General features: G+C 31.8%; 2 protein-coding genes across 2 annotated transcripts in view; one reads left to right on the top strand and one right to left on the bottom strand.

Moving 5' to 3' along the window:
- The window catches only part of MYEF2 (myelin expression factor 2), a 40,297-nt gene that overhangs the window by 19,163 nt on the left and 2,610 nt on the right, over positions 1–18,524 (bottom strand). The window contains exons 2-14 of the mRNA XM_074234754.1: positions 12,978–13,186; positions 11,622–11,674; positions 10,287–10,294; positions 10,094–10,187; positions 4,886–5,077; positions 3,952–4,105; positions 3,325–3,374; positions 3,170–3,233; positions 2,419–2,520; positions 1,276–1,326; positions 913–981; positions 452–550; positions 100–171 (exon numbers count right to left, since the gene is read on the bottom strand). Of these exons, the coding sequence (XP_074090855.1) occupies positions 100–171; positions 452–550; positions 913–981; positions 1,276–1,326; positions 2,419–2,520; positions 3,170–3,233; positions 3,325–3,374; positions 3,952–4,105; positions 4,886–5,077; positions 10,094–10,187; positions 10,287–10,294; positions 11,622–11,674; positions 12,978–13,186 (1,217 nt within the window). The remainder of the gene's footprint in view (positions 1–99; positions 172–451; positions 551–912; positions 982–1,275; positions 1,327–2,418; positions 2,521–3,169; positions 3,234–3,324; positions 3,375–3,951; positions 4,106–4,885; positions 5,078–10,093; positions 10,188–10,286; positions 10,295–11,621; positions 11,675–12,977; positions 13,187–18,524) is intronic.
- LOC141522769 (uncharacterized) overlaps positions 102–18,524 on the top strand; it is a 44,153-nt gene continuing 25,730 nt past the window's right edge. The window contains exon 1 of the mRNA XM_074236229.1: positions 102–188. Coding sequence (XP_074092330.1) covers positions 102–188 — 87 coding nt within the window. The remainder of the gene's footprint in view (positions 189–18,524) is intronic.

Below are 18,524 nucleotides of genomic sequence, written 5' to 3'. Positions count from 1 at the left end.
AAGCATAATGAGATTTTTACAGTCGTCATAAATTCATAGTAGTTTTTTATATGACAAACAATTTTAAAATTAATTTTAGGAAAAAACTTTAAAACCTACTCATGCCAGATCCTACTGGACCCATGTTAGAAGCTCCCATTCCTCCTGCAAAACCACCAATCATTGCACCACCTAAACAAAGACAGATAGTATGGTAATTAATTAGTTACTTTCAATAACATATAAATAATTAATTTGACATTTTAGTATTTTAATGAGAAGCTAAAGTAAGATAACTGAGTTCACTGGGGACTTTCAAATAGAGTTCACTTTCAAGTGCTTTGTAAGTATTGTTTTTAAAGAATAAACAAGGAAGTACCCAGTATTCTTATTTTTAGGACAGAAGAAATAAAAGTATTCTGACATGACCCACAAAAAGAGAAAGAAGCCCAACATCACAACATTGCCCTACCAATTCTACCAAAAGAATCCCCAAAGCCTCGATTCATTCCAATGTCACCACGTCCAAAGTCTCTTTCCATGCTACTAGCCATTCCACCACGATACAATTCTGTAAAGAATATAAAAATAATAGTAGGAAGACTTTAAATATTTTGAATCAAATTACCCTTTATTAAATTAGTTTAATAATATGCCTAAAATAAAAGTAAGGTGATAGTAAAACTTGTAAATATGAAAATGTTATTTACCTAACTTACCTCCCATGCTGCTTCCCAGGCCGCCCATACCAGTTCCCATTCCTGCCATGCCAGTCCCTATCCCTCCACTCATTCCACTGCCCATGCTCCCTCTGAAGTCATCTATAGCACCCATTCCTAAGTAAAGGAGGGAACAGTTTAATAGTAGGGAAGAGCTATACATAGAATACACTCCCGATTCCCCTCCCCCCTACCAAATTAAGAATTTACCTACCTCCCATTCGGCTAATTCCTCCAAATCCTCCCATGCTATTCATTGTTTCCATGCCACCAAACCCAACTCCTATATAATAAGGATAAATTTGAAGATACTATTGTTAATTACATAGTTTAAAGATATACTTTTGTCAGTAATAAGTGCCACCTGTTGGCTTTTCTTCTACCCATCAGACTACTGCACCAACCTTATGTGGCTGCTTCCTAACTCTACTAAAACCTTTGTGTGGAATGTATTCTTACTAAAAGTTCCCTGGGAAATGAATTAGTATTAAGGGAAACAGGTATTTATGTTCATATCTGACAGTTTTATAATTAATGATGATGATCATATACACAAAATGCAAAGTCTTGTACATACCTCCTCCCATTCTATTCATTCCTCCAAAACCAGGACCATCCATTCCCATACCTCAAATAAAATACAAAATATTTACTTTTAGAAAAATGTGGAAAAGGAATGTAATATTTTATGTCTATGGTCACAAAATGATGCAACAAAGCATAAACAAATGCTTTAATTCACAATATTTGGGGTGGGGGTCACTTGCCTGACCCCCTATGTCAGTCATCCAGTTGTGAAGGTTCAAGAAAGTAGGCCTGAGAAATTATTGGAGGACAAGAAAGGAAAGTGTTGCTTCCATTTTTCCCACCTCCCAGATCCAATTCCCAACCCATAATGTTTTTAATGAGTACAAGAATTTCATTTACATTCAACATTTAAGAGAAGAAAAGTTGAAAGTATGAGAAAATCAAGCATCTATGTAGCAGTACACTGCCTTTATCTGGCTATAATTGCTCAATAAAGTGTTCAACCTCGGATCTCCAGGTTCATAAGAACCTCTATTTTACTGCACAAACACAACAAAGCCACTGATATGTACAAGTAATTAGACCATTCCTATAACTGTTATATCAATATAATTTAGTGTAGGCTGGAGAAGAAGGTTTGTTCTAATCAAAGAAGCTAAGAAAGCCACAAAAAAGGGTTAAGGAAAACACTTCTGCCTGCACTGAAAAGGCTAACAACAATTATGCAACTTTAGGTAGTTAACAGTAAACAAATGTAAAAATCATCTCAATTAAGAAATATTGTTTCATTTCAATGGACACAGCTATCTATTTACCTTTAATTTGACATGCAAATTCACACCACCATGTTAAATAAGTTCTGATACACTTCTACTTCATTCCATGAACATACCTTTAGCACTACACTGTGCAGGTAATGTATTAGGCATTCCCTTCTCCCCTAATGTTGTCTTAAATGATTAGTCACAGCATAATCATCTGTAAAAGAAAACTGGCTTTCTCCCACCCTCATATTCTTTGACTCCTCTCATGGTTTAGCTTCACTTTCAATTCAAGTGATGCCACCATATCTACAAAGTTATAAAGAAGGTTCTTAATGCACTGCAGAAAATACACAAATATAAGCTTTGCTATTTTGACCAAGCAGGAAAATTTTCAGAAAAACAAAGCAAAATAAAACAAAAATACTTACTTCCTGGTCCTATATTTCCTATTCCACTTCCCATGTTCAACTGGTTGGCACTAATAGGCTGCCCACCTGGTCCAAGCCCCATTCCAATCCCTCCAAGACCACCTATAAAACAAAGATAAAAATACACAAAACTTGGTAGTATTAAGAAGACAGTTATAAAATCAAATATATTTTTAAAACATCGTAAGACTTTACAAAAAAGAAATTTAAAACTCCCTTTTATTACCAAATCAAAAAAAAAAAAAAAACCAAGACATTTTTACTCAAGGACTCATTCCTTGATCACCAAGGTTTTCTTGGTTTAAATTAAGTTCCTTATTTAATCTTATATCTTGGTTCCAATTGGCTATATATAATTTTGTCTACCTTTTCCTAAAACAAGACCTGAAAATGATTGCAATTTATTTGTTATAATAGATTGCATATTGTGTATATTAAAATAGGATAACATTTTTAAACTTTTAAAATTTTAAAATTTTAAATTTTCACTAAACACTGACTTTATAATAATCTAGTTAAAAAAACATTTCAAGGACTAGCAGCAATAAAGTCATGACCAGTACCTAAGAATGAAAACTTCATATAAATATTACTGTAACTAAAGATAGTTTAAAGTAATTAATGACCTAAAACCACAAACATTTTTGAGCAGTTAACTCACGTAACAGACAAAGAATGAATTTATTCCCCAGTTCACAAAAAAATAGTTAAGTTTCAAAGCATTTTATTTTTTAAGTTTAGCTTTACTTACGGGGCAATTGTGGTGTCTTACTATCATGCGAGCGATAGTCTTCATGAGGGACTGATTTGTCATCCTAATAAGAAAATAAATATGTGATTAAAACTGTGAAATAATATATACAAGGTCAAAAGGGAGCATTTTTGGTGGACTGGGCCAGGACTCACCATTTTCACATGCATAGGTCTATCAAATAAAAACTGTCCATTGAACATAGCTGAAGAATCAGTCAAGGAAAGCTAAATAAAATTACTTAATATGAATAGCTGAGAAGTTAACCAAACAAATAAACCCCATTTTATACTTAAATAATTCCAAATATTTTAAACAATTATTTCCTAGGTTACTAATTACTGTAATTAATAGTCTCTTTCAGGTATACAGGGTTAATTAATTCTCTTTTGGCAAGGAAGAAAGCTATATGTCTCTTTATTCTTAAGACAGTACAAAAAGAAAATAAAATGTTTCATTTTAATGTATACTATAGGTTTACAAGGGGTTTAAAACACCTGCCTTTATATTTATGGCTAAAAACAACAACAAGTATTTTACCAGGAGAGCACAGTAATGCTATTTCAAGTTTCAGGAGTGACTTTAGTACTTGGATAGAATAAAGGTTTGCATGTACTGGAGACTAAAGTCTAACATAGAGCTAAGCCAAGTACAGTAAAAAGAAGGCACAAGGCAACAAACAAATTATGCCAAATACCTCTGGTTTCTGAACTTTAACCGTAAAAAAACAAGGGGAAAAATGATATCAGACTCCTTCAATCACATTAGTTATGTTAGGATACAGATTGCTTGAACTGCTTCAATTGCTTGATCAAAAGTGACTGTGCCCATTCCTCTGCTCTTGCCATCTTTGTCTTCTTTAATATCTGCCCGTTTTACTGTTCCTGCTATGCTGAACACCTCCTTTAGCTTCTTCCAACCAACTTTGAAATCAAGCTTAACATAAAATTATATCAAAGTTATGTTACTAATATATCTGTCTCCCCAATTACAGAAAACAAAATCCTTTCTAAACTCCAAAATTATAAATACCAAAGAACTATAATTCTTACTACCATCATACAACATATGAATAATTCTCAAATAAACTGTAAATCTCCTTTTATATTTTTAAACACAATTAAGAGGTTACATCTACACATCCCCTTCTCCTTAAAAAAGTTTAATTCCCCAAAGTTTCACCTGCTCAATTAGCTCTGAGAAATATTTCAATCCTGACCAAATTACATATTTGACACTTATACATCTAATTCTACTAAAAGAAATATAGAACAGTGTCATTAATTTAATTTATTTAAGTACAGAACATGTGGGACTGGTATTCTCCAAATAAACCAACTACAACACATAACAATTCATGAATTCATTTTCATTCGTGGACCAGCTATGCAAAACTATCAGGAAGAAATCTACTAACCAACATAAAAATAAGAGCACATGTTAAAGAAATAAATGCTAAGAACTGTAAAAAATGCTTAATTCCAGTTCTTTTGGGGGGTAAATATGTAATCTAAAATAATTATATTTACATTCCCATTTGTACAATGTATAATTATTTAATAATTTAACTGATTACTATTTTACTTATTTTTGTTTAAAATAAGAAAAATGTTCTTGTTAAACCCACAAGCAATTTGGCCAATGACAATAAACTAATGAAAAATTAGAACTAAAACATCTAAACAACAAAAATTTTAGACTAAAGCTTTAACTTACATTAGCAACAAAAATTGTAGAACCAAGTCTACCAGCCTGCAAATTACTGATAACCTCAGGAGGAATATTTGGATTATTGAGAATGGAAGGTGGTAAATTCATCAACCCCGAACCCATATCAGAGACATGTCCTCCTGGGAATGATCCTCCTGTACGTTGCAATGCCCTACGAGCATTTTCTCCATCAGGATCCTATAACACATATTGAATATAAATACCACTAGATGAATCAATTATGTCTAAAATTATTTAAAACAATTTGAAATTTTATAGGAACTAACACAACTGGCTCAATATTAATGACCATTGTGCAGACCCAACTCAAGAATCTAGGACATATAGATGGACTGAATTATTCTAATACGTAGAAAAGAGTTCTGTACAAAGTCTGTGAATAGATAAAAGATTTCAATCTCCAGGGATGTTAGTTTAGCACCTTTTTCCAATCACTAAAGTCACTTAAAGAACTTGAAATTAGTTTATATTTACTTCATATATACCGTGATATTTATACATAAAATATACACCGTAAAAAGAAGAAAAATACTTACCTGTGGCTTCTTTCTTTCCAAAATACAGCTACAGTGAATTCTCACAACTCATGCCCCAATGAAATACAATATTTGGATCAATTAGCAAATACAAGGCTTTAAAGCCTTAGAAGTTATATGACCCATGGATTTGAAGGAAAAATAATTTTTAAAAACCCTCCTTTATGTAGTTTTAGTTTCTTTCCTGATTGGGAATATTTACATAATCCTTAAATTCTTTCACTCCACCACCATGATTATAATCTTGAGACCAAAAGTGGAGTAGAAAAGTTTTTAGTTACAAACTGGATTGGAGATTAATGCCTTTATATAGCCAATAATAAAAATTACTATTATCTGAAAAAATACTTTAATTTTAAATGAGGAAGTAAAACATGCTCAAAATGTAAAAATCATCATCCCTTGCTTTATAGAATACACAATAGCATCTGTAATATCTCAAGTGCAAAACTGAATGAATAAGCTTCATTATTCACTGAATACATTTCATTGTAAGAGCTATTAGGCTTAATAATAATAATAATAATAATTTTCTTAATCAGAAAAAGAGAGGCACACTGGAGCTTGCTGGGGAAGTTTGCATGAAGTATGTTATTTGCTCCTTTACTAAATGGTCCTAGATTGTCGTGCTTTTTTTTAGTTCTTGTGTGTTTTATTTGTTTGTTGGGTTGGATTTGAGAAGTGGACCTGAAATTTCAGGAGTGTGAAGTTCTTTAGATGCCTAAATTAGCAATAAATACCTTTTGACTTGACTTGAAATATCTATTTAACTTTTTTTTTCATGTTTCTATGCTGACTTTTAGCAGTGCATTCTCCTCTAATTTACTACTTCTAATCTTCAGTTTATGCAGTAAAACAGAATAACCAAATTCTTTAGAACTAGGCCTAAAATGAGAGGAAAGGGAATCAAGAGCTCAGCAGGCTGTGTCCTTTAATGCACAGATTTTGTGACATCTATTTTGATTTTGCTTCATTCTTGACTTTCCACTTCGTTGAAGTTGCTAAATAAAGTTACTCCACTGAACAATTAACATTGGTAGGAAAGTATAAAAAATAAGCAACTTTTATAAACTTTTCATAAATTGCATCTCTAGAATGCACTTGGTCTCCAATATTGCTACAGATATGATAATAAAGAATGAGCTGATAACATAAAAATAGTACCTTTCTCAAGAGGTCAATTCAAAAATATATCATAAGTAGATGAGGGTCAAACATAAATACAAATATGTTCAGAATTTCCTTGAATCTTCATTTAAAAATGAATTTACTCCTGGGGCAGCTAGATGGCATAGTGGATAGAGCACTGGCCCTGAATCAGGAGGACCTGAGTTCAAATCAGGCCTCACATACTTAATAATTACCTAACTGTATGACCTCAGGAAAGTCACTTAACCCCACTGCCTTTCAAAAAAAAATGGATTTACCCTACAACTATGAGCTGGTTTTTGTATTAAAGGTAACCATTACCTACTTTTCCAGTACCATGCATACTTTGAGCTTTGTTTTGTTTTGTTTTAAATACAGTAGTTTGCATTTATTAGGAATAACAATTGGTTTGCAGAGAGTCATCTAGATTCCTTCATGTGAATGAAGTTTTTCCTCTAAAAAAACTACGGTTGGAGATCAACATTATGACCTATGCTCTATTAACTATAACAAAAATTAACTAAGCAGTATAAATATCAGATACACTGATGGCTCAATCTGAACAGATATTTAAAAAGACTTCAGTAGATAAAACAGCTTACAGTGCCGATGCTAAAATACTCATGGAATTAATGGAATAAGGTTTTTAGATCTTAGGAGGCAGGAGGGACCTAAGTTGTCTAGTCTCAACTCTATCATCTTACAAATGAGGTACGAAACTGAGGACTAGAGAGGTTAAGTGATTTGTCCAAGGTCACCTGGTTTAAGGTCACTAAATCCAGCACGTTTAATGCAACCATGTGCTCACCATCAACATGTAAAAATTTTCTAACTTACAAAAAGTTTTAACTGCAAGGTAACTATAATGTTGACAAAATGACAAATATAGGTCAATTTCCCACATGAAAAAATGAAATCTAAAAAACTGCAACAATCAACCCATATGCCAATCTACAAAAATAACAAATAACAAAAATAACAAAAACATCAGTGAATAAAAGTATATAATCATTCTACTTCATCTGAATAAGTTGTCCCTCACGGAATATGTTTTGTTCTAAATATTCATTTTTAAAGTTGGATGACCAACCTTGTTATACATTTTACTCATAGAAATGATGTAATAAAATATGCCACATATAGGATGTCCTATTAAAAGCAAAAACCCTTTTAGCCCAGATGATACTTGAGGCATAATACTATAATTAATACCTAACCATTATTTATGATATTTTTTCTATAAGAAAACATATTCTGAATCTCCAAATTAGGAAAGTACACATGCCCTTATCACAGAAGCAGAAATTCCCAACTCTAGCCCTCTAAATTCTAGAACTCCATCTATGTTATCTTTTCATGTTCAAGTCATTTGTGAGTTTTCAGAAGTTGGGGACTGTCATTACTAATGCTAACAATAATCCATTAAAGTAAGATAACTTTACTATTTAAAACTTCTAAACTCTACTATTTGAGAGGAAAAAAGAAATACCAGGAGTGAAAACATGCTATTACTTTGGAACATGGAATTATACATGTAAGTAATATGAATAGTCTGATAAACTTTATTTCAGTGTCTGGGATTCCTTACTGATTCATTAACTGAAGCTTAAAACACAACACAGTATGATCTCATAAAAAATTTTAACTGAGTGGAGAAGGGAAGAAAATGAAGGATGAATATACTACAATGGATATCTGGAAAAGAATGAGTATTATCACTGAACAACTAATTCTTACCCCAAAATCCATGCTATCCCTCATATAAAATTGAAAAAAGACATATGAGCAAACTCTCAACTGGTTAAGACTTGGTAGATAAATGCCAAAGAGTTGACTTAGACTTGACACTTGCTTAGGATCACACCCTGGTACCAGACTGGATAAGATTCAAGGTCTTCCTGATTCCAAATCTACCATTCTGTCTAATTCCATGGTGCCTCTATTTGCTATATAAAACACTGTACACATTTAAGGAACTGTTATAATTAGGAAGCTTTTAGATGCATTTCTCTTACAAAATGCTTTAAAAAATTAATATGAATGGCCAGCTAAAAAGGAGGTAAAATATATGAATCAATCACATTGGCCCAAATCTCTTTTTCCTCACCAGAAGAGAATTCAATTTAACAAACAGTTATTAAGCATTTGTATACTAAGCTGATTGCCAGAGGAGACAAAGTTTGCATAAGACAGTACTGGATAAGAGAGGAAATCCTTAATATGAAGAGGCTTAGATAATTAAACTCCTCAAAAGAATACTATGGTTTCTGAATCAGGATTAAAAGAACATCAGTAGTGTTTTCTTTCACAAAATGGCTAATATGGAATTATTTTTGGCATGACAGTATATATATAATAATCTATACTGAATTGTCTGCCTTCTCAAGGAGGGGTGAAGAATGGTAGGAAAGAAGGGAAACATTTTAGAACTTAAAAATATGAAAAAGAAATGTTAAAAATTGTTTTTATATGAAGAAAGATTAAAAATATGAAAATTTAAGAAAAAAGAAATGTCATCTATTAAGTAGACCACTTTTGAAGGCTTTATCTGTTTTTTGCACAACTTTTCATTTTATACTATTAAGGCTTTGTACTCATTTTGAGAATCCAATTGTATTCTCACATTAGACTATGACTGGCAGTTTAAAGAGGATTTGCCATCAAATCAGTGACTCACACAAAATTGAACCTCCAATGGTGATAGGACCTGTTTTTCTTTTATCCTAACTCTAAAATTTCTCTCACAGTATTTTTTTTGGGGGGGAGGTCAAATAGTCTATAATAAATGCTGAAATTATCACAACTGTGTAATATAAAGGTCTTAATGAGTTGCATTTCCCATACTAAGCATTCCATGATCATTTGAGCATTTAAAAAACATAATATTCAGTGAAAATAAGTCTTCATATACCTTTTGAATATTTTTCCTCCTTTGTCCTTCTCCCCCTCAAAATGCAAAGTACTGTTTTAAGTCTGTATTAAGTGCTCTATGTACTAATGACAAATTCAATGATTGATTTATAAATTGTCCTAAAGTCATTAAGTAGGCTACTATGGGGCAGAACCCATCATCACTGTTTAAAAATTGGATTCTTATTTATTGAATTGTTGTAAACAATAAAATATTCATTTTATTAAATACATAATTTATATTATCAATTGTATAGAATGCAAAGTTAAAAATACAGTCTAAAAGGCAATGGAAAATTTCTATGCTAAACAACATTGAGCACTAGGTTACTTTAAATTTCTAGTTCATTTTGATTATTACATTTCTTAACTTCTGCTTACAATGACATAGGTTAAAACAAACATAGGTTAGCTACTAAAGGGCAAAGAGAAAATTTATGAATTGGTAAAAAGAATCACTGCTACAAAATTTCAACAGGCTTATATTACTAAAGAAAACATTCCTTAAGAAGTTAAGTCACACAACAAAAATGAAAGTATAAAGACAAAAAAAAACAACAACCAGTTGCAGTTTAAATTTCTAGAATAAAAAACTTACCTCTTTAATATTCAGGGGTCTTCCACTAAGATCATATTTGTTCATAGTTTCTAATGCTTTCTTTACAAATTCTTCATCTTTGAATTCAACCACACTTAGGGAAGGAAAAAATTTTTGAAAGGATTTAAGTAATTATGTTTTTTCAAACCAGAAGTTCAAAATTGTACTTTAAGATATTAAAAATAATTCTTACCCACAACCCTATATCCATGAAGATTTGTCAACATATATAAGAGAAAAAAATGTTTTGGTCAGTAAGGTTAACAATGGATTTTGATATTTCAAGTTACTATAAAACAGTCATTCCAATCATTTCCACCTCCTAAACAGATATAAATTCTAATTTCCAAATCACAAAATTTTTTTGTAAACTCTTCTTAAAATAATACTATAGCAATAGACCTCTAACATTATCATGTAAAAGAAATTTTACTTTGAAATTATATCTTCCGTGATATAAAAGTAAAAAAAAGTTGCCACTATGTAAATAAAAATAAGAAGAGCCAGAAGGAATCATTTAAGATACCCAATATAATTATTTTTGAAAAATTCAATGTCAAAGGCATTTCCAAATCCTGTATTGGATACAGTTTTTAAAATGTATGTTATTAATTCTACCAAAAACAAAATTTATTAATCATATAATTATTACATCTAAAAAAAAGGTCTTCGCAGATGAAAGGCTGCACCAAAATTAAATGTATGAAAAAAATCAGGTATATTAAATTACTTGTGGAATTTTAAAATAATTACACCAATGATTAATACCAATCGAATTGGCAGTGAAATGTTGTTACTAAGTTATATTTCTCATGCACCCAACAGATTTTTTTTGCTCACTATCAATCAAGCAACAAGCATTTATTAAGCGCCTACTATGTGCCAGGCACTTTGCTTGGCGCTGGGGGATACAAATGGCTAATATAATCATTTATTTAAAAAGGGACTTCCCAGTATATCCTTCACTCCATTACATTCTTTGTTGCTGGCAATCAAAGTCTGCTACCAACCAATTCCCTTCCACTTCAATTTAATAATCTAGTTCATTAATACCAATGGGTAAGAGTACTGCCTCTTAAGTAGTCCTGCAAGCTCCTAAATTAAGGCTCTTCAAGAGTTTCAAACGGACATTCTGAATTAACACCTTTAAGCTACAGGCCTGCCATAGGCCTTACACGTAGAAAATTTTATCAAATCGGTGACTTAAAAAAAATATTTAAGATCCCTTAAGACATTCAGAACACAACAAAAATCCTATTTTAAATTCTATTGGCTAAGAAACATTACCTTAGAGCATTAGGAAAGTAAACACCATTTTTGTAAGCATTTACAACACTCATCCCTTCCAATCAGCTAGTTTGATTTTCATGACAGTGTCAAACTTTCCAGTATAGAAACCTCAAATCTTTCAAAATAAAGTAAAATAAAAATGAAACTTACTTTCCAAAAACTGGTACAATTATTAAGCAAAAATTAAACTGCTGAGGAACTTTTAAACCTCTAGCAGATTATGGCCCACAGCACTTACCCTTGATTTTCCTTCCGAATCCTTAAAGAGCTCCACGTATGTAACCTCACCAACTACATAAGACATACAAAAGGAAAATACCAAGAAACAATACATTTAAACACCAATATCTTGCTTTACTGTGCCCCTGTGCACAACTCTACAGAGAAGCACCTATTATTCACCAACAATCAAAACCAGACCAACATACCTCCTATCAATGGCTATATAAATTTAACTAATTTTCAGAAATATACAGCATCCACATTCTCTAAAAGAGCTAAACAACTATATTTAACCTAATTCATACTACAGATCATATTTTGGCCAGCATGATATAGTTGGTGAACAAATGCACATATACAGATAGTCCCTTAACCTATCAAATTAAAAACATCAACATTAGCACTTTTCAAATAACTTTTGTAATCCTACACACAACAGCTGTTTTAAGGTGACTTTCTACCTGAATGTCTTCAATCATGTTTGCCTTCAGTAAACTAAATTTACAAGACATATTTCACAGCAAGCCACACACTTTCTAAATGAGTTCAATGAATAAAACCAGTCAAATAGTTGTCACCTTACAACAGATACACCAGGGCAAAGTTTTTATTTATTTAAAAGGGAGCAGCCTCAAAGCCAAGTGCATTCTTTGCAAAATTTTTTGAAACTCAAATTATCAAAAGATAAACCAAAGCTAACTTTTTCAAATTCAAGTATTAGAATTATTCCCCCCCCAAACCATCTAAATACAGTAAGTTTAAGGTTTTTAGGTGATTCTGATATCAAAACTGCAACAGCAGTAACGCAATTTTTATAAAGAACAGAAGAGACAGCATCATGGCAGTCATGACAATGCAAACGAAATTAATTCCACAGCCAGATTCCAGACTCCTCCAAGGAAATACAAAACAGCCTTTTTGAAAAAAAAAATCAGGCCTTTTTCATACTTTAGCTCACTAAGTGCAAGTATAAAATACCCCCCATATTGTTTTTATTTTCTTTTTATCTAGGAAAAAACATCAACTATATAACAAAACCTTGATTAACAAAATTCATGGAGGCATATGTATGCATATACACACATATATACATATACACATGTATATAATTTACATATACATACATATATGGGCTCTCTAGAATAACACTAACATTGTAAAATGTAGATATTTAATTTACATATGCTACCTTGGAATTCAGATGCCTCAAGTGGAAAAGGAGAGAAAGATAATTTAGGTTTTAAGAAATCAAACAAAAAAATATTTCAAAAATGAATCTGAGGCTCCAGAGAATAAAAATTTTAATTAACTACACCCCCCCTTTCCTATATGAAATGGATTATCAAGAGTGGGCTTTTTCAGTAATAGTTACCTTTTTCTCTCATAAGATCTTTTATAGCTTGCCATTTCATGTCATATGGGATGTTGCTAATAAAAACTCGGTTACGGTTAGGACCTTTCTTTTCCCCAATGCCAGAATTCTTATCTTTTGAATAAGGATGGAATCTATTTGCCTTCTTATTTCCTGTAGATTTTTCTTTTAAGTCAGATTTCTCTTCTTTTACAGAGTCATCATTCTCCCTAAATTAAAAAAAATGTATAGGAAAATTTAGTTATGTTTTGAAAGTAAAGTAAATATAGCAAGTAAATATTTCACATCTTACATTTCAAAAAACACTTGCCTGGCATTGGCTCTAAAGAGGAAGCTGAGGATTGAGACACCTTGCACAGTAATTAATCTAAATTCATTTCAAAAGACAGTGCCCAAATCTTCACTTGGAAACTAGACAGGAACAGGTTGCAAACATTTTAACTACCACGAAGTTCTCCTCATCATTTTTCTTTTGTGATTTCATCAGTGTTGGGAGCTCTCAATGAGGAAAATCCCTCTACCAAAAGGAGAAAATTCAGAACCAGAACTACTCTTCAACTTGCTCAAGACTTTAAGAAGTGAAGTGCCCAATACCACACAACCAAAATATGGTCATGGGACAACTTAAATACAAGTTTCCTATTGCCCAAGTAAATTCTTTTTTCTTAATCTAGTACCTAATAAATCCCAATACTCCTTTTGTAAGACTGGAGGGGCAAAGGAGAGATATAGACAAGAGGAGAAAGTTATTCGAACTAATATTTATGACAATAAGTAAAACTCTTGTCTTTAGAGAATTATCTCTTTTCAGAAGATCAGGCCTAATATTAAGTATTCTCCAAAATGAAATGTATGAAAAATATCATTCTCATCCTTACAGTTTATTCCATTCCCAGAAAATAATCTGGCTCACAGGAACTCTCCTCACACATAGCACATCTCTAGGCTAACTTGTTCTCAGCTTGATTGGCTGGTGCTCTTAAAAGATCTTTTAAGCTTTTGATATCTTAAGTTTTTAACTGTAAACTATGGTGCAATGCTTCACACCAACACTGTTATGCTACTTTTTCTATTATCACAACATAGTTGTTAAAAAATGTACATAAGTTAAAAAATAATGATTTTTATAAGTTAATAATTTTATCTAATAGCAAGCCATGTTGCCCCCCCCAACTTCAAGCAAACCCAATAATAGAAGATATGGACTTTCTCTTGCAAAACTATTCTTTACTTTAGAAAATAACAAGACTTGGTAGATATCAAAACAATCTGGTACTTGTTAAGAAATAAAGTGGATCAGAATAGGTACACATACATTGTACTAATTGACCATAGTAATCTAGTATTTGATAAAACTCAAAGATCCAAGCTTTTGGAAGAAAAAAACCAACTCTGACAAAAATTGCTAGGAAAACTGAAAAACAGCATGGCAGAAACTAGCTATAGAGACCAACATCTCACACCTTATATCAAAATGGGCATATGATTTACACATAAATGATAGTATAAGCAAAATAGGAGAGCATGGAATGGTATACTGACAGATTTATTTATAAGTAAAGACTCTGGGACCAAACAAGATATAGAGAAAATTCCAAAATATAAAAATGGATCATTTTGAATATATAAAATTAAAGTTTTTGCAAAACAAAATCAATGCAACCAAGATGAGGACAGAAGAAAATTGGGGGAAAATGTTTACAAGTATCTTGGTTAAAGGCCTCACTTCTCAAATATACAGAGAGAACTGAGTCAAATTTATAAGAATTCAAGTCATTCTCCAATTGAGAAATAATCAAAGGATATGAACATATTAAAATATTAAAAATATTAAAATATTAAAACATTAATAGTTTTCAGACAAAGAATTCAAAGCTATCTACAGTCATGAAAAAATGTTCTAAATCACTACTGATTAGACAAAATGCAAATTAAAACAATGCTGAATACCACCTCATACCCATCAAATTGACTAAAATGACAAAAAAGGAAAATGATAAATGTTGGTGAGGATGTAAGAAAATTGGGGTACTAATGTACTGTTGTTTGAGTTATAAATCGATCCAACCATTCTGGAGAGCACTTTGGAACTACACTCAAAGTGCAATCCTCCATTCCCTTCTGATTCAGTAATACCACAGCTCAATCTGTATAACAAAGATATTTTAAAAAGAGGCAGAGACTTATTTATACAAAAAATATTCATAGTGACTTTTTTTTTGCTGTAACTAAGAATTAGAAATTAAGATGCCCATCAATTGAGAGAATAGTTGCACAAATTGTGATAAAGTTAATGCGATATTATTGTGCTTTAAGAAATGACAAGCAAGGTGATTTAAAAAACAAAACAAAACCTGGAAAGATGTACATGAACCAATACAAAGTGAGGTGAGCAGAACCAGGAGAACACTGTACACAATAATAGCAATATTGTATGATGAACCATGAATGATTTGGTTATTCTCAGTAAAATAATCTCAAGGGATTCATGATGAAAAAAGTTATACAGCTTCAGAGAAAGAGTTGAATACATCCTGAAACACATTACACTTTACTTTCTTTCCTCCCTTCCGCCATCCCTACTTTCTTTCCTTCCTTCTTTTCTTTGTCTTCTTACACAAAACAGCTAATACGGAAATGTTTTATATAATCACATATTTATGACCTATATTAGATAGCTTATTATATCAGGGAGTTGGGGAAGGAAAAGGAGAAAGGAATAAATTGTGAAACTCAAAACAAAAACAATAAATGTTAGAAATTTCTTTTTACTTGTAATTGAGGGAAAATATTTTTTTTAAAAAAATAAAGAAAAACAGCAAATTCCTTAAAGCATTTATCTTAAAAATTCAGTTTACTAACAATTTTTCAATTGATGAACTAAATCATCTATATTATAAAAGGAATTAAATATTATTGTTAAACCTGTTGAAATTTTTCTAAGTTAACCATAATTATAAATTAGTGTTATCATAAAATTCTAATACTGGGGTTAAAAGGAATCTCAGCAGTCATCTAGTTCAACCATCTTCCCTCATTTTGAAGATGAAGAAAGTAAGAACAGGAAAAGCTTGCTCCAAATCACACATAGGTAGGTAGTATGCATCACAGGTAGGATTTAACTCCAGTACTTTTCCCATTGTACTTTATTCCCTCCATACACAAACAGCTAGGTTAAAGAAAGTGGGATTTAAAAGTCCATTATAATCTGAGCACTGAGTAAACTGATTCCCAAGTCTGTTCTAGTCATTAATATTAAATACCTACTCTGTTTGGAGCAGGCTCTAGGAAAGATATAGTTTGGTTATAAATTCTCAAAGTTTACAATCTAATGGGGAGGGGGAAGAAAGAAAAGATAACAGCACAGGTACCTCTAATCCATATTATTATAAGAAAAGTACATGCAAAATGCTATGTGAGGTCTGCGAGAGAAATTGGGTAGGTGGGGGAGGAAGGAAAGTGCCATGGAGATGAAATCTGAATTGGGCTTTAAAAAGATTAATTAGGCAGCAAACTGGCAAAGGGAGATGTGAATTGTTTCAATTAGCTTAGAAAATAATCTACATTTGAAGATAATTCTATAGCCTTTGACCTAGAGGTGCCACTACTAGGCCTCTAACTTAATAAAGACTCCACATACATCAAAATATTTAATAGTAGAACATTTCATAGCAGCAAAAAACTGGAAACAAAGTAGATCCTTATCAATTAGGGAAATGGTTAAAAAATTATGGTATATGAATCTAATGAAATACTGATGTGCTATAAAAATAGATATGATAAATACAAATAAGCAGAGGAAGACTTATATGAACTGATCCAAAGTAAAGCCAACAAAATGCCAGGAAAACAATATTCACAATGACTACAATAATGTTAAATGAAAAGAATAAAACCAAAACTAAAATCAAATCCTGCAAAATTATAACCAAGTTTGATCCCTCAAAAGAGATGTGTGAAAGCATTTTCCCTTGTTTCACTGTATATGTGCAGATCTATGGGTTTGAAATAAAGTCTATAGTGTTAAATAATTTCAATATGTTGGCTAATTTTAATGAACTTTTTTTTTTAGGTTTTTGCAAGGCAAATGGGGTTAAGTGGCTTGCCCAAGGCCACACAGCTAGGTAATTATTAAGTGTCTGAGACCGGATTTGAACCCAGGTACTCCTGACTCCAAGGCTGGTGTTTTCTCCACTACACCACCTAGCCGCCCCCTTAATGAATATTTTCAACCTCTTCTTTGTTCTTTAGTATAAGATAATAACTCTCTAGAAGAGAGGAAGGGAACATTGGAAATGGAAGTAATGCAAAAACTAAAGTATCAATAATTTTTTATTACTTGCAAAGAAAGAGGAAAGGAATTTCAGCAACAGGGAATGCCTGATGCAAGCAACAGCTATGAGTAGTATGTAGGTGTGATACAGAACTTAACCAAGAGACCTGGTTTTAACATCACTTTCAAACCTGCCTCTTTAGAGTTGGCACAATATAAGGGGTCTCCTTACTACCCAATTCCAAGAGGGGCAACCAATTACAAGGAAATGACAATTGTAAGCAGCTGCAGGCAGTTTAAACCAACATTTATGTTCAACTCAGCTACCATTTATTTCATTGGTTCATTTAGGTATGGTAACTTAGCCCTCTCCCTATTTCTCCAACATTCTTCTAACCCTTCATAGTTTTTAGCCTACTGGGATCCTTTTAGGATCCCCAAATTCTTATAGAATGAGAGTATAAAAGGCAGATTAACTCATAATTTTTAAAGGAAATATATGGGAATCCCTACCTTTTAAATAACAAAAAATGGAAAATGCTATTACTATCTGCCATATCAGTTGCCATTTTAAATAAACTCCTATTTTTCTGTGTACTATAAAATGTACATTACTTCTGGCTATTAATTTTTGAGACCTCTAAAAAAACTTCTTCAAGTAGGTTGCCAAACATTGGATTCTCTACATAAAGTACTTTTCCTGATAGTAAAGATTTAAGATCCTAAAGTAATCCAATTTTTTTTACATAAGATATTCAGAGCATTCTTTTAAAACTACAATTTTTTTTAAAAGCCAAAAGTTAGAATGTCTCAATTTTTCTCCAAATCTATTAGACATTGATCAGCAAACTCACAGAGAAAGTGATTATCTGTTTCATTCATCTCTTCAATTTAATAAAATTCAACAACCATTTGAGGAGCAAGTACTAATAACTTGGAGAAATTAGGAAGGATATCCTATAGAAGACAGCTCCTGAGTTGAACTTAAAAAGTATTCTATGAGAGAGGTGAAGATCTTGGTAAACACAAAACCAGCTTATTTATGGCAATATAACAAAGTATATGGATAAAAAAAAATATATTTCATTACTAGTGTAGTTATACTGATAGCAGGAAGATAACTACAGAATTACACAACATTGATCCTCCCCTCATTCTAACATGCCTCAGTATTTGGTGATAGATATAGTGAGCAAATTGTCAGTCAACACTAAGAAAGGAAACATTTACAAGTGCTAAAATAGTCAAGTAGTTCAGTTGTTCTTTATCATTAT

The sequence above is a fragment of the Macrotis lagotis genome, chromosome 4 (genome assembly GCF_037893015.1).
Source record: "Macrotis lagotis isolate mMagLag1 chromosome 4, bilby.v1.9.chrom.fasta, whole genome shotgun sequence".
NCBI classification, from domain to species: Eukaryota; Metazoa; Chordata; class Mammalia; order Peramelemorphia; family Peramelidae; genus Macrotis; species Macrotis lagotis.
Note: the sequence above shows the minus strand (reverse complement) of the source record. Positions and strands in the feature narration are given on the sequence as shown.